The sequence below is a fragment of the Aulonocara sp. 'chitande type north' Nkhata Bay genome, linkage group LG7, assembly GCF_057382095.1.
Source record: "Aulonocara sp. 'chitande type north' Nkhata Bay isolate Kocher_YH1m ecotype deep benthic linkage group LG7, A_spYH_male_GT1.1, whole genome shotgun sequence".
Lineage (NCBI taxonomy): Eukaryota > Metazoa > Chordata > Actinopteri > Cichliformes > Cichlidae > Aulonocara > Aulonocara sp. 'chitande type north' Nkhata Bay.
In genome coordinates, this window is record NC_141350.1 from 25,220,436 (window position 1) to 25,247,243 (window position 26,808).

General features: G+C 39.2%; 2 protein-coding genes across 3 annotated transcripts; one reads left to right on the top strand and one right to left on the bottom strand.

Moving 5' to 3' along the window:
* Positions 1 to 2,580: 2,580 nt before the first annotated feature.
* LOC147325206 (GRAM domain-containing protein 4-like) lies at positions 2,581 to 22,796 on the bottom strand. Of its 2 annotated transcripts, XM_086299609.1 has the most exons (19): positions 22,543 to 22,796; positions 14,272 to 14,513; positions 14,088 to 14,187; positions 13,425 to 13,545; positions 12,868 to 12,929; positions 12,604 to 12,736; positions 12,192 to 12,217; positions 11,403 to 11,494; positions 11,129 to 11,220; positions 10,448 to 10,496; positions 10,226 to 10,297; positions 10,098 to 10,141; positions 9,836 to 9,945; positions 8,667 to 8,821; positions 6,660 to 6,807; positions 6,224 to 6,317; positions 5,421 to 5,511; positions 4,925 to 4,993; positions 2,581 to 4,676 (listed from the first exon to the last, which is right to left on the bottom strand). In XM_086299609.1, exons 2-19 carry the CDS (start codon positions 14,452 to 14,454, stop codon positions 4,569 to 4,571), a joined length of 1,749 nt encoding a protein of 582 aa, XP_086155735.1. In that variant the 5' UTR covers positions 14,455 to 14,513; positions 22,543 to 22,796; the 3' UTR covers positions 2,581 to 4,568. The 2 variants fall into 2 exon arrangements, with proteins under 2 accessions (XP_086155735.1, XP_086155736.1); XM_086299610.1 differs by lacking the exon at positions 14,272 to 14,513.
* LOC147325207 (cytosolic 5'-nucleotidase 1B) lies at positions 22,796 to 26,440 on the top strand. The gene is made up of 6 exons (XM_086299611.1): positions 22,796 to 23,006; positions 24,080 to 24,196; positions 24,964 to 25,099; positions 25,188 to 25,310; positions 25,673 to 25,803; positions 25,897 to 26,440. The coding sequence occupies exons 1-6, from the start codon at positions 22,971 to 22,973 to the stop codon at positions 26,134 to 26,136; spliced, it is 783 nt and encodes a 260-aa protein (XP_086155737.1). The 5' UTR covers positions 22,796 to 22,970; the 3' UTR covers positions 26,137 to 26,440.
* The last annotated feature ends 368 nt before the right edge of the window (positions 26,441 to 26,808 follow it).

The following is a 26,808-nucleotide window of genomic DNA, read 5'->3' on the forward strand; positions in this document are numbered from 1 at the left end:
TCCCAACAAAACAGCTCATATGAAAGTAATACAAATGTAATAAAAGTTTAAAAAAATGACTCTTAGCAGTTAAATTCGTTCATCTTTGTATATTTTTAAATTAAAGATGTGCATGCATTGAATAAAATGTAGATTAAAAATGCAATTCTTTTACAGTTCTTTCATTACAAGTTCTACGGTATTCATTGGACTGCTACATAACATGTAATGGTACTCTACTGCTTTTTAAATAGAATAATAGATTACAATAATAAAATCTGTGGATGAAGACTCTCTCTTCTAAATTTGGTCTGCCTGCTAGAACCACTCATATATAGACCACAGTGATTCAAATAACCACTGCTTACAACCAAGGTGTCCAAAAGAACATCTCTGAACACAACACACACAGAAACTTGGAGCAGATGGGCTACAGCATCAAAGCACCATAGGGACCGCTCCTTTCACTTAGAACAGGAAAGTGAGGCTCATACACATGGGCTTGCCAAAAGATAAGATAAGATAAGATAAGATAAGATAAGACTTTATTGATCCCACAATGGGGAAATTTTTGCGTCACCTCAGCTCAGGTACAGATATATGAAGGAAATACAAAAATACAATTAAGTACAATCAATGAAAAAAAGTAAGATAATATACTATATACAATGGTAGCATACACAGTATGTGATTATGGATATAGTTGGAAATATGGAAGACATAAACTATATAGCTTGGAAGGTCATGGAAGGTCCATTATGCATGTCTGGTGAGTGTCAATTTCTGTGGTGACAGAAGGTGCTAGTGTAAGAACCACAACATGAAAGCATAGATCCATCCTGGCTTGTATAAATGATTCTTGTTGGTCATGTAATGGTGTGAGGGAAATTTTCCTGGCACACTTTGGGCTCCTTAATGAGCCTCGTTTAAAAACCACAGCCAGCATCCAGCCTCAAGCAGGACTGACCGGATCTGCAAAGAGTGGTGCGCTCAGCTGAACGCATCATTCTATCAGAGCTTCCTGACCTGCTGTCCATCTACACCAAGTGGTGAAAGACTAAAGCCAGGAAGATTATGATGGACCTCTCGCATCCCAACAATGGACTCTTCTCAGTGTTGAGGTCTGGGAAGTGCTTTTGCTCCCTTAAGGCCAAAACAGAGAGAATGAGGAGGAGCTTCTTTCCCCAGGTTATTCGGGTCCTGAACCAGGTGTAGGACTGGACTCTCTCACACACATCACATCATCAAACGCACTGTTTGTTTGTTTGTTTTTTTGCACACTTCTTAAAATTTATAATTTATTTTTATTCATAATTTCTTTGGTAAACTGTTATTTGCATATTTTTACTGTAAATTACTAAGAATTTACTGTAAGTTAAAATCTGTAAATTTTGTAGTAATCTGTAAATCTTACTGTCAGTTCTTACTGTCATTTACTGGTTGGGCATTGGACAGCAATAAGCATTTCTCCACATGTCATACTGTGTATGGTTGTGTGTGTGACCAATAAAATTTGAATTTGAACAGCCTACCTGAGTTTTGTTGCTGACATACTGAAGCCCACATTTTCCTGACAAATGTAGCACCATGTAAGGGGAAATAAACAGGCTCTCCTGTATAAGAATAACAAGAATAAACAAGAAGCAACAAAGAAATAATTTTACTGTTTGTGGTAAGTTTATATTGAACAGCTGCAATAAGCTGAAGTTTTTAGACGTAAGAGCATATCGGAAAACACATTTCAGTCACTGTTTAAAGAGCAAGAGTTGTGCTGTAGCTAAATGTATTACCATTAGTGTCCACGATGACTTTGAAAACAGAATGCACTGGAAATGTACGTACATGAAAATTATACAGAGTATAAAACCATACAGAATTATTATCTCTGTAAAATTGTTTTATTTTTAGGCCATCTTTTCTTTTACAGTGAAAGTCTAGAGTTATGCATCTGATCAATATACTTTAAAGTTAAATTAAATGAAAAGTGACTGGTATCGGACTATTATGTACACTTGTGGCCTTTTAAAAAAAACATCTGTGGTAAGCCAATATATTAGAGCAAAACATTTCTGGCACAACTTCACCTACTTCCAAGGTGGAGGGAGATAAAAGTTGTATCAGTTGTTCATCTTCCCTTAAGTGTTGCTGGAGTTCCTACATTGTGAAGCCGATATATTAGGCACAAATGTGATGCCACCTAAAGCATGATGCAGGTACTGCACTAAAAAGCCACACACTGTTAAGGTACCATATTTGATTTTACTTAAACACATGTACATCACATTTCAACAATAGAAATTACACAATTTAAAAAACATTACACCTATCCATACAAGAAACCATTTTATAAAAACCTCAAATCCAAAAGACACAAAAGGAGGAGAGAAAAATGTTCACAGTGACGTCAACAAGGCAAAAATCAAACCCGAGCAAAAACAGGACACACTGAAAGAAAGTCAGGAAACTATTTTTAAAGAGTACTTGGCTGAGGCATGATGGTATTAGCAAGTGGCATCCAAAAAAAAAAAAAAAAAAAAACCCCACAAAAGAAAAAACATTTGGAAATTAAAGTGAGATCAAACTAAAGTAAGTGAAGCTGTCTACTTCATGTGCAATTTTATTTTTTAAAATTTGTCATAATTTATATTTAAAAGAACATCTTATTTTGGAGAGTTTATTTTTTGCCAATGAATTATTTCAGATTAAAGTTTTTTTTAATAAGACATAAAAAAAACGAAACAAAAACACCACAATCAAAAGCCATAAATCTGAATATTAAATAAAATGGAGATCAATTTGGGATTCAAACTTTTAATTGAACATGTAAAATACAAAACAAAAAAATAAAAAACAAAACATTCAACCCAGAATTAAACAAAAATACAAAATGTTAGTCTGAAGTTTTAAGTCACTTACAAAAAACAGACATTCTCAACCCCCCCAAAATAAAGTTATCAGATAATAGAAATGAAAGAAAAAAGTGCTTTTTTTAGTGCTTGAGTTGATTCTTCTTTAAGCTTGATGGAAATCGAATGACAAACAAATACAAAAATGTAGCATTTGTAGTTCCCTGTGGGATTTTGTTTCGTGGCTCATTAATTGTAAAACAGAAAGCATAAACTGCTAAACTGGCATTAGCTTTAGCCATTTAGCTTCTGGCTAAGTCAAACAAAGCTTAAGAAAAAGACTAACTCTGTGGTTTACACTAAATTCCATGTGTCAAAGACTGCTCACATAACTGCTGAACATTGATACAGAATACAAACACTTTACACCAACATATTAACTGTAAGGCTTAGTTGCAATAGTACAATACAGAGTCATATGATGATACTGTTTACAAATCCCTGAAGACACCAATGTATAATAATGAGGTTTAAACACATTTGTTTGCCAGTGGTTTAATACACAGTCATGAAACCCTCCACCTAAGTTTGCATCGCAAGCTATAAAGACACTATTTAACAATAGTATCAGTTTCTCTTAACATTTGAAGATTTGAACTGTCAGCAAGAGACTTGATGGACCTTTTGCTGTTCTTTTATACAATTAGACAATATTGAGTCAGAATCAGAACAAGATTAAAAACTACTTTTTTAATTTTCTGTTTCCTCCCTTCATAATTTGCCTGCAGACAGACTAACATCAGTCAGTGTTTATAAGTCAGATTAATATGTTTGGTTGTGAGTAAAGGCCAAATTAAGTCTACCACTAAGATTAACTGTATAGTCATTAGAAAACAGTAAAATACATCCAGTCCAGTTTCTCAAGAGTGCACAGTGTCATTTTTTTTAAACATTGTGTTTTGTCTGATTAACAGTTCAAAGCCTGAAAATGTTCAGATTACATCGATAAAGACACAGAAAAGCAAGAAATTAATATATTGGGAAAGCTGCAGGCAGAGAATAACTGTTCTTATTAATTGACTAGCGAATTAAATTATTATTCAATTTTCTTTAGCACAAAAACAAAATGTAGTTAAGTTTCCAGTTTAATTTGCTGCTACTAAAGTAAACTAAAGCCTGCAATCGGTCATGTGACAAACCTGAACCAATAAACTGCAGGTAAAAGTAGCTGTGGGAGTAAAAGTAAGCTTTATAAAACTTCTTCTTCTACGGGCTTTTACTATGTGAACCAAAAACGTCCAGTAGATTTTTCACAATAAAAGCCTAAAAACTATGGGAGGGATTGAACCCTTTGAGCTATCAAGAGGCTTTTAATTTAATATCAAGTCTGCGCACGTGAAATGCTGAGATGTTTATCAGAGATGAAAAAACAGAGACGCAATTCTTGTAAATGTTTTTTTCAGTAAACTAACCCTTAGAGAGGATGTAAAGTGCTCTCATTTGTGGATGGTATTGTTAATTTGTTATCAGAAACAGTGATTAATAACAGACTGTCTGATTCTGACAAAAAAAAAATCAGTGATTAGTTGGAATCAGCTGATTTAAAATCAATCACTAAAATACTATCACTGAATTACTTTCATGGGTGACTGATGGGGGAAGACCAGCAGCTCAAACTGAAGTCAGCAGCCATCTAAGAACCTTCAGGTGCTTGTGTTTAAGGCAGCCATCGCAAAGGTCTTACTATGTCTCAGGGTTGATAGCTGTAGCCTTAGTAATGATCTTCGTGTACTGAGTGTAGATGGCTTCAAATGCCTCATCTCTGTGCATCATTGCGCCGAAGACCATAGGCTGCAAGAGAACAGAGGAACATTAGAACCAGGCTCAACACAAAAAGAAAACAGAGCCACACTTGTTACACATCAGTGTAACAAATGCATACTGTATAGAAATCTGTTAAAGTATTTAGAGTACATCACTTCTCATACTTATTAGTGGTACTTTTACTTGTCAGAGTGTATTCTTACATCTGTGAAATGCTTCTTCTAAATGAGTAAAAACAATTTTAGTTTCTTTGCTATTCTGAACTGAGCTCTTACTTTTTGGGTGGATGGTGTCGCAATGGAGATCCCCATCCCAGACCCAGGCAGCACTGACAAAACTTTGTACTGTGAGAAACAACAGAGCAGATCAGAGCAAATTCAGACCAATGCAAGGGAAACACATGTGCAAGAAGAGCAGACACGTTAGAAAGGTTTTAAATATCTGATGTTAGAAAGTAAAAGACTGTTTCCTGAATAAATGAAAACAAAAGCAGCTTCAGTACCTGCAGCACTTTTTGTTTCAGGTTTTTACTCCATTAAGACTTTTCTAAGAACTAACACTGCAGTGTAGTGAAATGACATGTCTGCTTTCTTTTTTTTTTAAATTAATTAATTAACAATTTAATCTAATCAAAGACACTCAAATGTTTACACAGGCTAGTTACAGTGGCTTCAAAAACACAAGCTAATCAGGAAATGACATCACAAAGTAATCTAACTGAATATTATAAACCTGGGAAGCATCAACAATATTTCTAAAGTGAACACTTACCTTCTGGATGTCAGTAATGTCGAGCAGTTTGATGACTTTGTTCCTCTTTGAGGACCCGGACCTGGAGCTGGAGCTCTCGAAACACAGGTAACTGTAAAGACAGCAGAGACTCTGTTACCTCCCGCTCCTACAACGCTCTGCAATGGTGATTATAAGAGATTATAAGCACTCAGAACATTTATGGCACCCATCCACCGAGGATCAGCAACACACCCTAATGGAAACTTGCATACCCGATAAGCCAAACATAAGAATAGCCCAGCTCTTTCATCAGACACCCTGGCAGTTTATTTTCTTCTCAGAAGTCTGAAGTAACTACTGTTCATTATTTATGGTCTTTATTATCCTGCATCTCTCACACCAAACCGTAGTTGTTCGGGGAGAGACCCTTCAGTGTTGGTACTCCTACACTCTGAAGCCCTTTCCCCTGAGATCATTTTCAAACAGAAGTTTACTTGTCACCTATTTACCGAAGCCTTTGGCTAATAATCTTTTTAACCTTTAACTTTTCAGGTAAAGCAACCTTAGGCTTTCAAACTTTATGTATAAATGTAAAAGTGTCATATGAAATACTTTAGTAAACGCAAGTTTACTGTTTGAATGTTCATACAAAGACAGAACCAAAAATGCTGCAGAGGCTGCGCGATGTCAGAAAACAAATGCGGGACAAATAAATGACGTACTCAACATGTTATCGCTCGCTCTGCTTATTACTACAGGTGCCAAACTTATAGGAGGAAACATTCTGTGTGATGAACAGATGTGACACAGTGTCTCTCTGCTCATTCTGTCAGATGACTTACTTCTCGGTGACATAAAGCACTCCGTTGCGGATGTAGTCTGTTGGTGTCTTCCTGTCTCTGTTGATGAGGCAGCAGCGCCAGCCAGTCTCACACACTGAAACAATCATTACAATTAAAATATTACTGGTAAGAAAACAGTCGACATCTAAAGTCCTTTCTATTAAACTGCATTAGCAAATAGATAATTCAGTTTTAGATTCTTTTATGCATCTGTAAAACAATTTTTTTGTCCTTTTCAAGTAGAGTGTACATAAACGTCAAATTTATCTGTTTAAATTTACAATAAAATAATAATATGTGCAAAAAATGAAGGGTGTGAATCCTTTCTGAATCTACTGCATATTATAAGACCCACAAAGAATGATGGGCCAACACTTCAGACTGAGTTGGAAGGATTCATCTATTAATTCATTTTCTCCTGTAGTTCCTTTCTCACCTGTCAGAGGGCGCTCACTCTCTGGCAGGTTAAACACCTCATGAAAAGCTCCTCTCTTGGTGCTGTAGTATCGCCCTCCATCCTCATCCCGACTGACACCCACAGGAGCTGCTGCGGTGAGGCTGCCTCGGCCCCCAGCAGCTATCACCTGAGCAGGTAGACAGAAGCAGGTACACAATTTGCTAATCACTACAAGTAGCAGTGTCTGAAGCATCCCCGCAGTCAGATGTATAATCCAGTGCAAAATCATTCCTTACTTTACATTTTTCTTCTAGTAAGACAGACTTTCTTGTAGCTTTTAAATTGGTCTTGAGCAACAGTTCTTTTCAGATTTTTCTTTGGACACTGCCTGCTTTTTACTCAGTCTCAGAGCAGTCCTGGTACACGATCTTTTTCACTGGAATGTGTTTCAGCTCACCTGATGCGGTCCTCCAATACTGCTACAAATTTTTTATAAAGATACTTCAGTTCAGCCTGGAGGTAAAACGAGCACGTTTCCACTCAAAAACAGAAAATTGAAGGCTCTGAATTGAATCTGAATGAAAATTCTGCCAAATCGAAGAACTTAACCATAAATTGTCCAGTTAGATATTAGCTTCTCGCAGAGGTATCAGTATCTTTGACATGCAAGCATAAATATCTAATCTGCTGTTCTTTACAGCAGGAAACCTTCCACTGACCTTTACTGTAATCATCACACAGGACCAGAGCTTTTAAATGTTTTAAGCTGCTGCATCACCCATACTCCCCCCAAAAATGTACTCAGGTATGCTGGAAGGTAGGCTGAAACTCAGTGTACGTGCAGCTCAAGACATTAGTTGGGAACAAACATTAACTGTGTCTGTTAACACTGGGTAGGATACATCCGTCAGCAACATTAAAAACCCCTGTCTAACATTTTTAGGATCTAGTTAAAAAACCCCAGCTGTGATAAGTTGGAGCATGAGATGCTGCCAGAGGATTTGGTCGTGTCAGAAGCGTAAGCAGAGCGCCCATGGGAAGGTCACAACTCAGCTGAACAGCACATTTTAACCTCTTAACATCTACCAGGTCATCCACAGCCTGTCTGGGGTTAAATTTTGGGGGGTGGAATATTTACCTAATTTGTTTTGCCAAGTAGAAATGCTCTAACAGAGGATCTATAACAGTTTAAATACTCTGGATTTGAAATGTAACATCTTCAACTTTCTTTAGCACGTGGCTTAAATACTCCAAAATGCTAGCCCTCCCCCAGTGAGCTTTGCTGGTGACTTGGTGTTTGTTAAGCAGTTAACAAGATGATCAATCATTATTTCACCTGCCACTGCTTTTAATATTGAGGCTGGTTGACATACATTGTTTTCTGATTTAGGTTTAAATCTAATCTCTCATTTTATGGGATGTAGTAACTATTTTACACTTAGAAAAAGAAGACAACAAAACTTTATTCATTCTTACCTGAACTTTGGCATTAGATCTTACTTGGAGGTAAATCACAACATTTGTGCCAGATCTACATTTGTTAAAAGGGTGAAGCTAAAGGAAAGGTCACAGGGTCATCTGAATATAAAGTGGGAAAATCTGACTAGTACGCCAGGTGTAGTGTTACGATTCGGGACGTCCCACCCTAAGAGGATTTTAACCAGATAGACCAACACTTCAGCAGCTGATTGGTTACAGCCAGTGATGTCAGTCAAAATATCTGATCACAACTCTCACCACAGCACACACTATGGGCCTCTACACTGTGATTGTAAATATAACACACACACACACACACACACACACACACACACACTCAGCGCACAATCCTACCTGTTCAGATTCAGACAGCTGGGAGAGAAAAATACAACCAGACCAGTAAGAACCAGTAACAAGCTGATCCAGTCTGTGCTGGTTTTTCCAGCCTATGATCTCACTACTGCAGGGTTTGTTCCTTTACGTCATGTAACTGACACAGACTAACATCAGCCCGGTGCTGAGATCTCTGAGCTCCGTGTGTAGATGTATGCAGGAGTTTGGACTCACTCGTCGGCCCAGCATAGTGTTGCTGCGCTCTTTCAGCTGCAGGTCGGTGGGTAAATTTGTCCAGATGATGTAGGGGGTGTCATAGCGCTGCCTCAGCTTGGGACAACTCTTAAAGATGAAGTCAATGATGAAGAACTTGATACCTGCGTATACACCTGAGGATTAAAGAGTAAAAATCTTTTATAGTGCATATACTGGACAAAAAAAAGTTGAATATGAAGCTGCTAAGCAAGATGCAAAGAGGAAGAAGAAGAAGATTCATGGATGTATTGAAGGAGGAAATGCAGAATGGTGCTGTGGCTAAAAAGGATGCTAGAGACAGGAGAGGACAGAGGCACACAATCTGCTGTGATGACCCCTAAAGGGACTCACCACAGCCATCCCACCCATCCCCAGCAGAAACGTTCATTTCCATCAAAACTATAAGGTTCCTTCAAAATGAGCATTCATCTACATTGTTGGACTTAATAGACACTTGCTTGAAATCTTTATCACAGGTCTGCATGCCTTTTTAACAGGCAGTAATCAAGAAGATTCACAGGAACATCTGGCCTGTTATATATAGCTGTTTTCACAAGTGTACTGGATTCCTCACCTTTTATAATGCACATGTGAACACAGATATCTGATGCACCCTTACACCCTTTGTGTGATGTTGGATTGTGCTGATGTGTGAATAGCACAGCTAATATTTCAGTGTATTCTCTGCTAGTGAGTGGGCACCATATGTGTTGCCTACTGCACACCATCTCCTAACCACACTCAGTGTTTCCAATTGTGTCATGATCTTTGAAGGGGACTATTTGCTGTTGTAATTATATATCGTTAGATTATGAAAGTTCTGAACTTTCAAATAATGTCACCTTGTCCCCAAGGAGCTCATCAAAAAGCAATCAAAAAAGCTTAATATTAGCTGCAGCCCTATATTCAGTGAATTTATGAAGGTATGACTGGAGCCAAACTTTGGACATAACATTAATGTTCAGCGCTCACATAGCTGTCGTGTTTTTAGACATGTGCATAGACAGAATATCTTTTCTCATCCATTCCTTTAGTGGATGATATATATTCTTTCATTCTGATATTTACTGAGAACAAGTGATTTAAATTTCAATAAGGGGGGAAATCGAGTGAGAGAAGGTGATCAACTTTTTACTTATTTATTTTACCTATGATGAATCCCAGCAGTTTGTACGGGAGCAGGCATGAGGAGATGAAGGCCAACCACAGACCAACGTACAGCTTTTGAGTCAGCTCCGGCTGAACCCACATGAACAGACTGCACACACACACACACACACACACACACACACACACACACACACACACACACACACACACACACACACACACACATTATAAAGAAGCATTGTAAATGGAACACCGGTTCTTTCTGAGCTGAAACATGAAACTGTGTGTAGAAAAGCTTACTTCTTTATTTTCTCCAGGATGTTGGCCATCCTTCCAAACAGATTCTGTAAGGACATAACAATAATAATTAAATATGTCAAAAAGAACCACTTGTGACCTTAGACCTCTCACTGTCCATCACATTTCACCTGAGCTTTCTGAGCGACATCCAGGACCAGCTGGAACTTCTCAGACACAGTCAGGTCTTCCTTAGGAGGCTCCTGAAAAAACAAAATGAGAATCCCGAATATCTGTTTTAAAGAACTTAACAGTTTCCATTTGGGACATCAGGACAGTTTTATGCGAGTCATTTCATAATAAAATATTTAGTAATGAATATGAGGAGGCCAGAATAAAGAGAGATTTCTCACCACTGGCTCTGAAACTTCAGGTACAATGCTCCACTGGATCCTCCAGCCTCTAAGAGCAGGAATCATGAGAAAATATGAGCTATATAATAAATATAATGAACTTCATTGCCTTGTATGCCCTTAAATGTGTCTTGTTGTATCAAGACACATTTAAGGGTCCCTCATCGGACCACTGTAATCAGATATTCAACAAAATTCTGCAGTAAACTTTTGCTCATATTGAACAGCTCTGATCCAGTCATCTGATCATCAAGCGACTGGCACTTTAACGATTTCAGATTCTTACAATGGTCAGTCTGTTGACTTTAAGAGCCAACTGTTCACTTAACACATAATTCATGACCCTGACATATGAATACACTGATAAGATAAGAAAAAAAAAGTATGTAAAAAGATGCTAACTACTGAATTTGCACTAGATTTGCCACGGCACGAATACATGCGTCTTAAATTGGAGAATCTACTGAAGCCATTTTTTTAGTAACTCTAAAAGTAAATAACATATTTGTCCAACAAGTTAAAAAAAACAAAAACACCACAGACAAGGGAACAAGTATTCCTGATAAACCTTACCTACACTGACTTGGTACTGAACCTTGACCTGGTTTAAAACTGTTGCCTTTTCTCTGGTTCTGATAAAAGCGGTGTGACTAACTTAGAGAGAGCAAAGGTTACACTAACTTGGCAATGAGGTAATTCAAGGACAGGCGGAGAATGGCGAGGAACAGGAACATGGGGATGACCCATCCATTCCACGCCACATACATGTAGACCTGTGGAGATCACATAGGTGTAAACACATTTAGTTTTGAATCAGTCTGTCTACTTGTGTTATATCTGTTGTGACTGGTGGATCCAATCCATGTTTAAAAGAATTGACTGTTGACCACCTGAACTCTGTGTGTGTGTGTGTGTGTGTGTGTGTGTGTGTGTGTGTGTGTGTGTGTGAACTCACAATGAAGGCAATGGCTGATGTATAGATGGAGTACCAGCTGGATAAGGCAGAAAGGTTCCTCATGAAATTGGTAACGGGTCTAAATCCTCGTTCTGGAAAGTAGACAAACTGACATCAGCTGACTTAATCATGACAAAGAAAACATCAGCTCTATAAATGCATAAACTTATTTGAATGTTTATGCATTTGGCTTGGGTTTAGTATATCTGATGTCCAGGAGATGTGAATGGGATGCGTGGCTAACAAGGAGATGCAGTCTGTCTCAAACCCAAACTCATTAATGACTATCACATACTAAATGTCCCCTTCTGTTTCCTTATTTGCTCTGTGGAGCACATTTTGAGAATTCCCTTGAATTTAAACGTTTTAACTTCTTACATAGTTATGAAATAACAACAGGGTATATCTATGCAAATGTTCCATTATCCTCGAGCTACTGAAAACGAAATGACTCTATCAATGACTACACTGCTGCCTAATCAGTTAATGCAATAGTTTTAACCCCTTGAATCTAATCTCTTCAGTTAAATTTTTATATTTAACGTAATGATGTTCTGTGGGACGTACAATATTGTCTACTTATTGCATATGATCTAATGAACTATTTTACCATATCCCACAACGATCTATTCTTGGCCCTTCACTGTTTCACTTGCTCATGCTTCTGTTTATAGCAAATACATGAGCTGTTACTGTAGTACTATTGCACACTATACCCAGCAGTGCAGCTCACTGTCTTCAAACAATGTTGCATATTACATTTGGTAAAAAAAAAACAAGCAAACTTACTGAGCCGTCTCATGTTTTCAGTCAACCTGTGATTATAAAAAAGATAACACGATAAAGAACACAGTGAAAACCCATGTGGCTATAATAACTCCACAGCAGACCTGATCCGATTTTCATACTTTTCAGTAGCTTTATTGTTACGGTTGCAGTTTTACAATTACAAATATAAAATGCTTCAGATGTGTTTGCATGGCTGGAAAAACTGTGTGGATTAGGTGATAAGTTCTTGAAAAGCTCAGCACTGCAGTGTGTGTGTGTGTGTGTGTCTGTGTGAGTGTTTAAAGATGTAATTTTTTAAGTTAATATATAATAAAAATGTCAGTTCAAACAATGTCAGTTTTCAGTTTTCTACCGTTACAGTTCTGCTAACACACAGAAGTCTGTCACAGACAGTTTCAGAATGTTTTCTGACCTTTTGGCACTCAGTGGTTCCTCCGTCTCCACTGTCGTCTCCTCTGGTTGGAAGCGGAAGTCTTCGATATAAACACCAAATCGATCATAAAGCCATTTCAATAAGGTGTCAACCAGAGTCTCCTTCTGTTTGTCTGAGGGGGGAAACAAGGCAATTGTGATAATAATTAAAGGACCATTCAATTAATTCTGTTTCTTTTCACGTCAAACAAAGGTGAAAAGATGGAACATCTGCAAAAAGTGAAAGAGCATAGATCAGCCATACCACTGCCAGCAGCTGAAGGAGCAGACGGAGCTTTAGGTGTCTGAGATGGTGAGTCTTCAAGTCTGCAAGAGGTAGAAACTGTGTCGTGTCAGTCCAGCATAAAGCATAGGAGCAAGCCGCTTTGAGTCCAGCTCAGCAAATTGAATTAGTCTCAAATTTTACATACTTTATAAATAGAAATATGTTTCAAATAATGATTTTTGGTACATGAGCCGAAAGCTCAGGGTTCAGACCGTTTTCTTCTTCTACATGTGGGTTTGTATTGTACCAAAAAGACCAGACCTATCTGACATGTTCATCACAGCTCTGGCTGTGAGGACAGCAGCCCCACCCAAGTGATGTTTAAACACTGACATCCAATCAGGGGAAAATGTCTTAAAAGTTGGTTTTAAATGGGAAATATTACAATGGCTTGTTTTAGACAGAAGAAGACGTGAGGGACGCAGTGCAAGATAAAAACTGATTATGAAACACTAAAATCACCTTTAGTGGACTCAAAGTGCATATACGGGCTCCCTTTATATATGAAAATCTGAAAATATATATATACAACTAGCCTGGATCTCAGGGCATCGTTGATTTTCTGTTCCAGCTCGATGCGTCTGCAGCGCTCCTTTTCTAACTCCTGTTTCAGCGAATCCACATTGGACTCCTCTTTAAGTTTTCTCAGCTCCTCCTCTGAAACAGACAAACACTGGAAGTTAAAAGTGCTAAACTTATAATAGTGAAACTGGAGCATGACAACGTAGGTGACAAACTTTATTTTATTCCTATTAATACGATTAGTATTTTTTGAGGATGCGGGCACAAATGGCTTATTCACCAAAATCTCTCTGCATGCGTGTCAAATGCGGTCAGCAGGGTTATTAATAGCTCTGTGTGTGTGTTACATAAAAGGCCAAATATTGACTGATTACAGAGCGCTATCGGGACTGTACTGGGGGATGTTTGACGCTTACAATGAACTGACAACTGAAGCTGTGATGTCGACTCATCAGTTTCTACAAAGCTTATGGATGAAAGACTTGAATGACACTTGTTTGAATGCGATTCTGACAAAATAATTTTAACTGATTTGAGTGAGAAGAAAGAGACCTGACAAAAAACCTGGCACCTGGTCTGCTTCGTCTACGTAAATCTGACCTTGCTGAGCTAAAGTTCATTGGTTATCTTTCAAAATAAAACTTGACATATGAAGATAAAATTCACGGAATACTCACGCAAATAGTGCTTCTCCAACAAGGCAATTTCTAAGTGACCTTTAACCTCATTTAAATCTGTCCTGTCATCCAGAGCTGCAGAAAAAGATCCTGGACCAGCCTTAGAAAGAGCAGAAGAAAACATAATAAGCAACATAACATTAAAAAAAGTAAAAATACTGATTTTCTCTGTGTGCTTCTGCACCTGAGCATCACCCTGCGGCTCCACCTCTGCCTCCCTCACCTCCTCTGTCTCTCTGACAGAGGCGCGAGGTTTAATCACAATCTCCTCGCTGCATTCTGTGTCGGATGTGTTGGGCGACTCAGCCAGATCCAGGAACTCATCCCGCCGTCCCCTGAACCGGATCCTGTCCAAACGCTTCAACATGGTGGGCACCACAGAGTCGAGTGTTTACCTGAACATGACTAGCCCCCCAGCTGCAAAGACTAGAACAAAAAAGAACCAATTTGCAAATGCTGCACCACTTATCTGTGGATTTTTTACTGGTCCACAGTGGCAAAAGAGAGAACTGAGTATGAAAGTGAAGCTACCAGTCAATCTACATCCCCACCCTCACCTATGGTCACAATTGGAAAATAAGCTTCCTTCCCAGGATGTCTGGGCTCCCCGTTAGATATAAGGTGAGGAGTTTGATCATTCAGGGCTCAGAGTAGAGCCACTACTTTTCCACGTCAAAAGGAACAGGTTGATATGGTGTGGATATCTGAATAGGATTCCTATTCAGATAGCCGATGTCTGTGGGTTTGTGAGGTGCTTCACAAATCCAGGAGACATGGGCCTCTTGATAATAATAGCAACTTCATTTACATAGTACTTTTCAAACAGTTACAAAGTGCTTCACATGTTACAACATACAGACATATAAGCGCATAATCAGCCATACCAACCAGACAGCGGTCAGAGTTATATCTTTCACACAGGCCTCTGGACAGCAAAAGCTACAGCCACCACACACTGCCACGCGATAAACCATTGAGATGCCAACAACGGGCACCGTAGGTAGACGCGGCCTTGAAAAGGTGGAAGATGATGGGCAGCTCTGAGGCATGACTGCATGTGAGCGCCAAAATGCAGCTTTGGGGGCAGTAGTAGCAGCAGCAGCAGCAGTAGCAGTAACTGGCAGAGTTAAACGCAGATGCCCGGCTTCTGGACGAGGGAGATGACTTAGGGTCTGTGCTCAAGCCAGGCAGCCAGGAGGAGTGGTGGCGAGGAAGCCCAGGTGGGGACACACCTGTGACAGCCAGTCAGTGAAAGAGCAGCATCCCCATTGGGCAGCAATCCCATCTGCTGAGTCCAAACAGTCCCCAGTGTCGCCGGTCTGAGGGACATCTCCGGTAGCTGGGAGGCAGAAGCATTATCCCACTCTGGACCAGATGGCCACTCAGGCCGTCCCGCACTTGAAAGCATGGTGCATCCACATTTTCCAGTGTGTAAAATTTGTTCACCAGTTGAATAGCCTCTGGGTATAGATGGAATGGGTGTCACCAGATACCCTTGTTACCCTTTACTAAAACCCATGGCTCTGAGTTGCAGGACATAGAGCAAACTTGGGATTTTGGCATCGTCCTGAGGATAAGCCACATCTCATCAGCCAGAGCCAGGAGATCTGCTGAGATGGCTGGCTCTTCTCCAGAGTTGGCCGAACTGGACCAGGGGTGTGTGTCAACACAATGAGCTGCTGGGACCGAGCACTGCAGAGTAGCTGCCAATTTCCCACTGCAGAAGACGTGTAGGGAAACCAGGTGCTTTCCTTGAAAACTCCATGATAAGCTCCTCCCTCTACCTAAGAGCCTATTTCAGTCGCTGGATAGCCTCTTGTAACCGTGAGCATGCCGGTAGGCAATGACAGACAGCCATGGCTTGAGGGCAGCAAACAGCTGACAGACAGGCTGAAAACAAGGCTACCCATACTAGGCTTGGTAGCAGACGAACCAAGTCAGGAGGCTTCAGGGTGTGTTGGTTAGCAGCGGTTGTACCATTAGAGTTGAAAAGGGTGTCAAGCAGGAATTACAAATTTCAAAAACCACTTAAGATTTAGTAAATCGAGAAAAACCTTAGAAGTCGCCAAGATACACCGAGAGTGGTTTGAAAGACGGTGGTCCGGAAGTGACATCAATTGATGGATGGATGGAGACAGCTGTTTATCACCATTTGTCACCATAATCAGTGATTTAGCAAAGCAGAGCCTTCCCTCCATGACAGCAGTACTGCAGTGCACGAGCATTTAAAATGCCATTTAAAACCAGCTGTGATGTCGACTCTGAATGGGTCATGTTTGTACAGTAATGTTTATGTTAGCCTTCCTGTGATTAATAACAGGTTTTTATAATTCTGTTTTGTTCTTTTTTACTAGCATTAAGCAAAGGTGTTTGTCCCGAAAAGAGGCTTGTGCACCTCTCAAACTGCTGAAGTCATGACAACGAGCGAAGTACTGCAGCTTAGAACAGGAGGTTTATAATGGATTGGATTTATATAGCGCTTTTCAAGGCACCCAAAGTGCTTTACAATGCCACTATTCATTCACTCTCACATTCACACACTGGTGGAGGCAAGCTACGGTTGTAGCCACAGCTGCCCTGGGGCAGACTGACAGAAGCGAGGCCAACACCAGTAGGCAAGTAGGGTAAAGTGTGCTGCCCAGGGACACAACGACCAGGACAGAGAGCCCAGGGATTGAACCAGCGACCTTCCGGTTACAGATGCGATTCCCAACCCCCTGAGCCACGGTCGCCCACAGGAAGCAGAGATAAGGGCTAGTCGTTGACTAATAGACTAATCGAAGAAAATTAGCAGATTAGACGACTACTAAAGTAATCATTAGTTGCAGCCTATTTATAATTAGGAACAGCAGTTTTTGGTATCCAGGAGGTTTACAATATTCAACATATCTGTTTCAGCATGCTCACACTTGTTGAATCAAACAACATCAAAGTGGATTGTTTAATTTAAAAATAATAAATAATAGAAACAATCACATTTGTATTTATTTTTTAAATCTAAACAGCAAAGAACTCTTTAGTCATGTCTGGCATGGAAAACCCAAGTAACTCTAAACTCACAGCAGGGCTGCAAATTAAATTAAACCAAGTACAACGAAACATAGAGACACACATTTGACACAAACTGAACATGTTCGCTTCCGCTCTACTATTAACTCTGATAACTGACCTGTGTGTGAAGCTCCTACAGCACTTAAGTCATCACAGTCTACTGCATGTTTATAAAGGGAGAGTCCACTTCATGCTACTGACATGAAGTCACAATGTTTGTTTTGGGAGGAGGAGGAACTGTTTCATCATCTGCTCTTTAAAAACAGAACTGGCTGCAGATTTTGTGCCATCTCTTGTAAAACTTGGACTCTTGGTTTATGCTCACCACCAGCTCAGTCAGATTAAAAACTGGGATTTAATTCCATGTGACTCATATTAATTATACAAATGTACACCAACATTATGACCAACCGACTCAGTATTCTAACGTTGTGTCTGGACAGTGTAAGAACCGTACTGATCCAGAACTCAGCTTTTAATCAGCCCATCATTTTCTTGATTAATCATTTAACTTCTATACCTATTACACGTCATAAAACACATCATTTAAACATGAAGACTTCAAGTTTACTACCGGTACCTACTAATTGATAAACCGACTAATCATTTTGCCTGGCTCAACACTGACTGTCTTATCTAAGCCATAGACATGTTTCTGTAAATGTTTAAGCCGCTAATTATGATCTGGGTCCATTTGTTACTTTTGAAGCCAAAGAAGATTGTCGATATGCTTTTAAAGAGAAATCTAATTTGATATTTACCTGTAGTGAAAATATGTGTCCATCAAAATATGTCTGCTATGCAGGAAGAAAACACAATTAACTGGGACTTTGTTGTTTCTATAAGAAGGAAGCCCAAGAACATCCATCCATCCAACCTCTTCCACTTTTTAATTAATATAAAAAGGGAAGACTGGAGCTTATTCCAGCTGTTCCAGGGCAACCGCACAGAGACAGACATCTGCACACTGACATTCACAATCTAGACTCCCGATTTCACTTCACATGCATGTCTTTGGAGAGTGGGAGGAAGGCAGAGAGAAGCCACCCTACCACAGAAAAACATGCAAGCTCCAAACAGAAAGTTGAGAGAGTAATCCTTCAGAGTTTTTCTACTCTGAGCACTAACTGCACTCTCTTCACACACATATTCATATAAGCACTTTTATCGATATCTAAGCACTCTGACTAACATTAACACACAAGGATGCACTGGGGGTAACTCGGGGTTCAGTATCTTGCCAAGGATTGAACATGCAGACTGGAAGAGCCAGGAAGTGAACCACCAACTTTCCAGTTGGTAGACAATGCACTATATTTTTCATGTTTGTTATTTATTCCTGCTGTCTTACTATTCATATATTATTCCTGGCCAGTTGGTGTGGAGCACCCACAATTTCACTGCACATATAGAACGACAATAAAGGGCTAATCTTTGCTATTTTCCACTGAGTGATGTGATTGGTAAAAGCTATTAAATGAACCAAAGACATAAGAAAATGTGGTCCTAAGTCTGACTGGTTGTAAATCACTGCTTGAAAATCTCAATGTAGCCAAAATCAAACTAAAATTTACTCCGTTTTTGAAGTGGTAAGGTACAAACACACATCAGCCTCTTTTCCATTTCAGGGTCCCAGAGCAGCTGGAGTATATCATTGCTGTCAGAGGATCAGAGGCACCCTGGACAAGTCACTAATGGGCCAACAAAGTATCAGCCATCCACATTCAGAATGTTCCAATCAGAATCTCCAGTTTTCCTAACATGCCTTTCTTTGGACTGTGTGAGGAACTCAAGCAGACATCAAGGAAGTATCAGCAACAGAAGAATAATCTAGGCTTTACTGTGAGGCAACAGTGGTAACCACCACACCACTCTGCCACCAAGGAGTAACACAGTTAAATCCCACACAGCTTTACTTCAGCTGATTTTTTCTCTTTTAAAATGCAAACATCTAATAAAAAGTTTTAAACTTAATAACAACAATTTTAAAGCATATTATTCTACATGTAATATTAATATAATAATATTCTAAATCACCTGCAATAATGCCAAAGCTCAGCCCATGATGTGAAGCGCTACCCCCCAGAAATCTAAACTGAAACCAGAACCTCCTGTGTGTGATCACAACACACGAACGTCCTCAGCAGAAGTTACAGCCCTGCTCTAAACTACAGCAATGGCTGAAGGTGTGTTCAGCCTGAAGATCACCGAGCAGTCCGACTGGTCTGCCTGCTTCTGTTGGTTACTGTCTGAACAGGCAGTACTGACTGCATAATAACTGACAGACAAAGGCACTGACTGCTGTCTGGGAGCCTCTAATTATTACCGCACAGATTAGCACCTAACAGAAAGCAGGAGCAGAAACAGACTTTTTCTGACCTTTTGTAGGTAACACAGAGATACATTTAACACCTTTAATGCTATCCAAAAGATGAGATTATAAAGGAAATCTGTTTGGAGTGATAAAGCCTAGATTTATTTATTATGACATCACATTTTTCAGTACTTCTAATCAACGTGACCTGACCTGGATAAGCAGTAGAAAAATTAATGGATCAACCCATAATTCCTATTCACTTCAACCTAGTGTTTCCCATGGATGTGGTTATTTTGTCTCTGGGGGACACTTTGCTAACTATGTACTCTGCACCTTCTTTATAGATTTTCACAGGAAAAAGTAAAGGTGTGACCAGAAGATTTCATGTGCTCATAATAGGCATGAAAGTCATGTAATTCGTGGCTTTTGATGATTTCTTTGAAATGTCCTTTTTGCGTAATGGAATGATAATGCAGCATTCATCTTTAATTACTTTAAACAAAATTAGGTGCACAAATTTACATTTATTTTGGAGCTTCTGTAATCTACACAGGATCAAAAGTATGCATGAAGGCTCAAGTAGACAGCTACTCTTTTGGAAGTCAACAGAAAATACAATGAGCCCTCTTTATGTGTTATTTTTATTATCTTATTGCCCCGTGACCCGGGAAAGGATAAGCAGAAGCAAATGGATGGATGGATGATATTTCATTATCTTATATATTAGATTATTTTGTTGAAATGTAACAGTAATGTAAAATGAATTCATTATTATTTTTGAATTCTGCCAACAGAGATATAATCAAATCCTGAGAAAATGATTTCCTTCCTAATCTTCCTGTTAAATTCATCTCATGCAGCACTTACAGTGTAAGTATTGTTTGTTAATAACCACCATCCAACTCTGTAAAAGAAATCTACTTCCAGCTTCCCCTAATGTGAATTGATTTCTTTAATGTGCTTATCGGCACCAAGTCTTATGTTCAGCGATAACAATGCAAACTTTTTTTAAGCTCCTGATGGAAAAGGATTTCCCCATTACCATGCAAATAGATTACATATTATCTTGTTAATAATATTTTACACATATATCGAAATGTATAGAAATGTTTTGATGATGAAAACAAATCGGGAATTTATTTTTCCATTATCCTACATTATATCCACTCACTTGTGGCCTGAGATTAAAGTTAAAGGGTATGAATCATGAAATCTAAATGGAGGCGTCGTGACACGGTGTAATCTAGTCCTCAGTTCATTCTGTGCTTCATAGGCAACTGAGTTGGCCATCATGTGCTAATCAACTGGACAGCGCACGATATTGTCTGGTTGTCGCAGATTGCTTGGATGGGTGGCGTTTTGTTTTGTCAAGCTTTTGAATTGTATGGCCCTCTATTAAACCCACTTCACTGTGGACAGTGACACTGGTGTTCCAGCAGTTTCCAGTACATGCCAGGCATGAGACCTGGTATTTCCGGGCTGATCCCTGAACATCCAAACCAATTTCCTGCATTCTGAGAGTAACAGACAGAACAGGCTGCCCTCCCAGAACTTTGCAAATAATCGATAGATTTTCAAAACCATGAGGAAGATTTTGACTCGTAGTAATGGTGATGAAGTCATATCTCGAAAAGTTAACTTGATCATTTTCAACTAATTTTCCTAATCAAAAATTTGATTTAAGAAAATAAGTATTTAACATCAAGTTTAGAGATTTCATTCATTTTTCAAATTATTTAGAGCATTTGATTAATTTCACTTTACTGATCATGAAGGTAAATATATTTTAGAGCCCATTAAAAAACAAAGGGTACAACAAACTACACAATACCTAACATGTAAATCGTTTTATTTTTGTAGAAGAATAAAATGTGCTCCTCCTCAGTCTGCAGCAGTTTGATCTGGCAAGTACTGTAAGTGCCCATTAACAGAGTCTTCTCCTCTTCTAAAATTGTGTGGTCCTTTCAGCCTGACTGAAGTCAACCTTAACAACATTCCCATCCCAACGCTCAAAGAGATCTTTGAACTGATGAAAGGAAACTCTCACGTGGAGTTTCCCAGTTTGGGGTCAAGAGCCAGACACACTCTCCACTTTTAAAATTAGTCTTAAAACTTGTTTTTTTTTTTTTGATAAAGCTTATAGTTAGAACTGGATCAGGTCACCCTCAACCATTCTTTAGTTCTCCTTCTAAAGGCCAAGCTTGCTGATAGAGCTCCATTTCTTTTCCACAAACTTTTTTTCACTCCCCTGGTGTTTATATACTACTGCTCTGTGTCATTAAATTGCATCTTCTGTCTACCATAGTGTGTTTCATCTCTCTTCTCCTTCTATTCATGCCACAGCTAGTCACAGCAGTTGGCTACTCCTCCCTGAGCCTGGTTCTGATAGAAATTTCTTCCTGTTAAAAGGGAGTTTCTTTACTACTATCGCCAAGAATAAGTTCAAGGGTTAAAAAGCTACAAATTACTTCTATCTAATAAAGTATTTTTTATATCATCATCAAGTTTCATTCCAGTCTTAAAATGACATTCTTATACCCTTTAAGACAAGTTTCAAGGAAAATTAAATAACTCCTTTACTACATTGAAGGGTCTAAGTAACAATCATGTAATTATTAATTGGACTGTTGATTATTTTCTCTGTTAATGATTTTTTATATCATATACAGGGATAAAAAAAACAAACAAACAGCCCCAAAGAGGTGCAGTCCAAAACCAAAACCAAATATTCATGTTACTATCTGTATAACAAAGGAATATGACAGATTTGCACATTAGAAAGTTTAAAACAAGTGCTTTGTGCAAATGACTACAACAATAATTTAATAAGAAAAAATAGCTGCCTGGTAGTTTAGTACCCATGTAGTATATTAAATTACTAACTCGCTGTCTAATTAAGTTTTTTAAGACTTCCCATTACCCTCCCACCTTAATGTGTGACAGCCAATTAGCTGCAGTCTACAGAAAGCGCACCGGTCGGTCCGCGGAGCACAGGTTGGGCACACCTGGACACTCCAGAGAAGATGTAAAGAGAATCCTAACAGTGAAGTGCGAAGAAAAGAAGCAAAGGGCGAAGAAGCGTCTCACCATGAGAGCAAAGATGAAGCAAACTTTCCCTTCTTTCTGTTTTTCCCGGCGATCCAAGCCCACTGGAAACCGGGTCAAACCCGCTCCTGAGCCGATGTAAATCGGACCAGAATCCACTGAGACACGCTCCACGCCTGTCTCTCTCCTCCGTCCTCACAATTAATCCAGATGTGGGGGCCTGTGAGGGTGTTTAACCGGACCGCGTTGCTCCATCGGACACAATAATCACTTCTGTGGGCGGGGTGAGCAAGCGGCACCCTAAGAAGGAAGTGACGCCATCACGCTGTCCTCGTTAAACCTACGTCGAGGCGGAACCAAAACTCTGTTCTTCGTTTCTGGGGGAATTTAAACTATATTCATTTGAGTTTTTGCTGTAGTGACGGCGAGCAGGTTGGGGCATTCAAGTTAAAAAACACAAAACAATCGAGATGGTCTCCACAGACCAGAAGACCGACGTGAAAGAGGTAAGACTCACTCGAGGAAGTATATTTAACATTTGCATGTCCAGACAGGTAATGCCACAAATTCACCTCCCACCCAACTGCAGCACTAGAAATATCTCATTGTACTGTATTATATCTGTTTCTTCTAAAAGTGTTTTCCACCGGTCAAATGAACACGTATTTTAGTGCAATCTCTGACCTTTAAAGCGTTGAGGTAAATGTATATGTCGTTTGATATACAAAGGTGTTCTAGGATTTCCTGGCTTCTGAGTGGCTGGTGAAGTGTCAGTAGGGCTGTACACGGGAAGTGTTGGTGAAATTGCGAAGAGTAAAGGTGTTGCTAAGAAAGTTGTCCGCCTGCATCTTGCTGTTTCTAATAGTTCAGAGATCCAGAACCACATTACGAACCCTTACGTTACATATAAATGCACCACATAAATGTACTTCGTTAAAATCGAGTTTGAAACTTGGGATTCAAGTCATGTTTTTCATTGTTATTAATTTTTTGTAATTTGTGAGTGAATGAATAAACGAATGCCGGACCACCTTATAAAAATGGAACATATGCACTCTGTCATTATTGTTGTTGTTATTATTTATTTTACTTATTGTTCAAAATTTCTACGTCTTGTAATAAAGGCTTAAATCACAGATCAAATTAATAACCATATAAAAACAAAAACAAAAATTAAACTAATTCTGCAGTGACAGTGAGGAAACGTTAGCATGGTGCTTCCCTACATACATTTTTATATATATATATATATATATATATATATATATATATATATATAAAATTATTTTTTTAAATTTTTTTTAATGGAAAAAGTCATAATCATATTGTCTCACATTCTTGTGTCAGTCTTCTGGTAACTTCATATTGCTTTTTTGTCAGTTAGTTCTATGTTTATTAAAGTGTTGAAAAGCAATATAGTGAAACAGTTTCGAGGTACTTTTGTTTCCATGGTATTTACACTATCTGTTACCTCATAATTCACGGGTTTTACTTCCAGTGTGAAAAACACAAGCCACCCTAGCTTATTTAAATGTGAATTAAAAAAGATAAAGGTAAACATTCTGTCTCTCCTCTGCAGAAAGAGGCTGACTGCCCAGTGGTTGTTGCAGTGACGTCCCATGCAGTGTTTGAATCAGGAGGAGCTGAGGACCCCGATGGCTTGTACGTTGGGGGCATAGCTTTTCCTCTGCTGCAGGTCGGAATCCAGCAACCCACATTCATTTATGTTTTTTTTTTCTAATTAGTTATTATAGGAATTATAAATTATTATAGGAATAGGTGCAAAAGTATACTTAGAGGTTCAGCTATACACATACATGCAGCTAATATTTGGTTAAATATCCCTCAGCTAGTTGCACCTCGACCAGATAGTTTTGGTATCAACAAGCTTCTGCTTTCTGTCTAGATATTTAACCAGTTTTCTCAGCAGACTTGGTAGAGTTCATTGGTAAAGTAGAGTCTAAACTAGGAAACCAACCAAACTGTCTGCATCCTCTCAGTCCAGGGTGTTATAAAACTCTACTGTGGACAGTGACGGTGGTGTTTCAATAATGCAGTCCATGGCAGGCTTGAGCCTTATTGGTTTGTGGGTTGTTCCTAAACATCCTAACCAATTTTCTATATTCTAAGAGTCACAGTTTGGGCCTTCGCACAGACCCTGGCAAAGTGATGACATAGAAAAGTGACTTGCACATGCATACAGTTATTTAAACTGGCCTTATCACATACTTTTGATCCTTTGTGGATTACAGAAAATCCGTTACGTAAAGGTAAACGTAAAGTTCCGACCACAACTTTACTTATGAGGACTTTTATGTACTTTGTCTTCAGTAAAAATTCATGTGATTGGAGCTGAGACTCACCATTCAAAAGTGTTAAAAGATGTAATTTATATAGAATATGAATAAAGTGGCACTTTAAAGTCGACTCTCAGATCAGTTTATGCTTATGTTGGCGCTACAGGCACTACAGAAAGTGAATGAACGTCTGCTGAAGGAAAATCCTGCCGAGTCGCTCTTGTTTGATGTCATTCTGATCACCACTGAGAGCCAGCAGCAGCAGCAGAGCTCCCGCATCACAGAGAGCATCAGACATCATGGTAAACGCACTTCAACCTTCAGGAGAGAGATCTCAGTCTGATCTGTAGTGGAGTTTTGCTCATACTTTCTCTTGGCATTATCCTGCAGGTCTCAAGGTCAGCAGGTTCTGTTTTTCCAACGAGGAGGATTTTATGGAGAATCTGCTGAACAATAACGTGCACCTCTTTCTGACAACGAACAGAAACGAGGCATTGCAGGGTTCACAGAAAGGTCAGTACATTTTTTTTCACTTACCCCTTTTCAGCTAAATAGGTTTGGAGTCAGTGCTTTAAGCTCCACGGTTGCACAAGTAATGTGCTACTTGGAACTTTCCAGAAATGCAGTAATGCATGTAAATATTTGAGTCTCTTTGAACTGTTATTTTGCTGTTTTATGCATATCTATTCAGCCTGCCAGAAGCAATGAAGAAATATTTCAATTTCATCTTGAAATTTTTCCAGCCTTTACCTTCTTTTTTCTTGCAATTTTGCCAACTTTATGTTTTTAGGACACCGTTGTTCTGTTCCAAGCTCATATTTGTCTGATTTATCGGACAGTAGATAAAGAGTATGTGTGTGCTGTGATTGGTCCAGGTGTTCTCTCTGTGCTGCTGGATGAGCACACAGCTTCCTGTCCAACAGAGCAGCTCAGAGTTTTATTCTGCGGGGACGCCGTGGTCCAGTCGGAAGCTGGACCAGCACTGGCAAGCAAACAAGCTGCTCAGGTACAAACAGTGGCAACCACTCATGTGTCCCCTGCACCTTTTGTTGTGTATTGGTGAGATTTTAAAAGGATAATTCATATTCTTGCCCTGCAGAGCTTCTCGGCTCAGATCGGCAAGATGCGGGGGAGGTTTGGTCTATTTGACAGCCCCATCAGCATTGCCCTGGTGACATCGCGGGGAGGCAGGGAAAGCTGTGGAGATGCTCTGCGGACGCTACGCTCCCTCGGTGTGAATGCAGATGAAGCATACTGCCTGGCTGGGGTCCCACGTGGTCCCATTAAGCGCCTCCTCCGACCTCACTTCCTGCTCAGCGAGTGTTTTAGCAGTAACTGAGAAGACCAGACTGATGATGACTTGGGATTTCAGAAAAAACAAAACAAACTTCACTGTGTTTTGAAATAAGCTGCTAAGCTTTCAGACTGATCTCAGAGTTAGCAGCTTGAACATGTCAGTCTCATTCAGCCTTAAAAAGCCAGCGAGGGAGCGAATGTGAAGCCCTGCTTATCACCAGAAGTCTTATAGTTCTGGGGAAAAAGTAGCAAACAGTTTGTTTAAACTCAGCTAAAAGAGCTCTGAATAACTTACGGTGTTACTCAGGGCTTACAGGTCTTTTATTTAAATATATATATATATATATATATATATATATATATATATATATATATATATATATATATGCTGCCAGAGTAACACTTTGACATACCTAAGAAATAAGAAGAAAATGAACCTTTAAGTCTGTTACCCAATTTTTTTGACATGACTGACAGTCATACTGTTATAGCGTTTTCAGAATCCATCATGTCCCTGATTACTGTTACTGTTTTTGGGTTGTGTTTCTAAGGTGCAGGGAGGTCTGCTCTTTGTTCTGTGACTGATTGGGATGCTGGGCATGCTACGTCTCTTATTTGTGTTCATGCAGGGACAACAAAAATTTCTTTAGTTTGTTCTGTTTGCTCTTTTTTTTTTTTTTTAAATAAAAGAGTGAAATCAATGTTTTCTGATGTT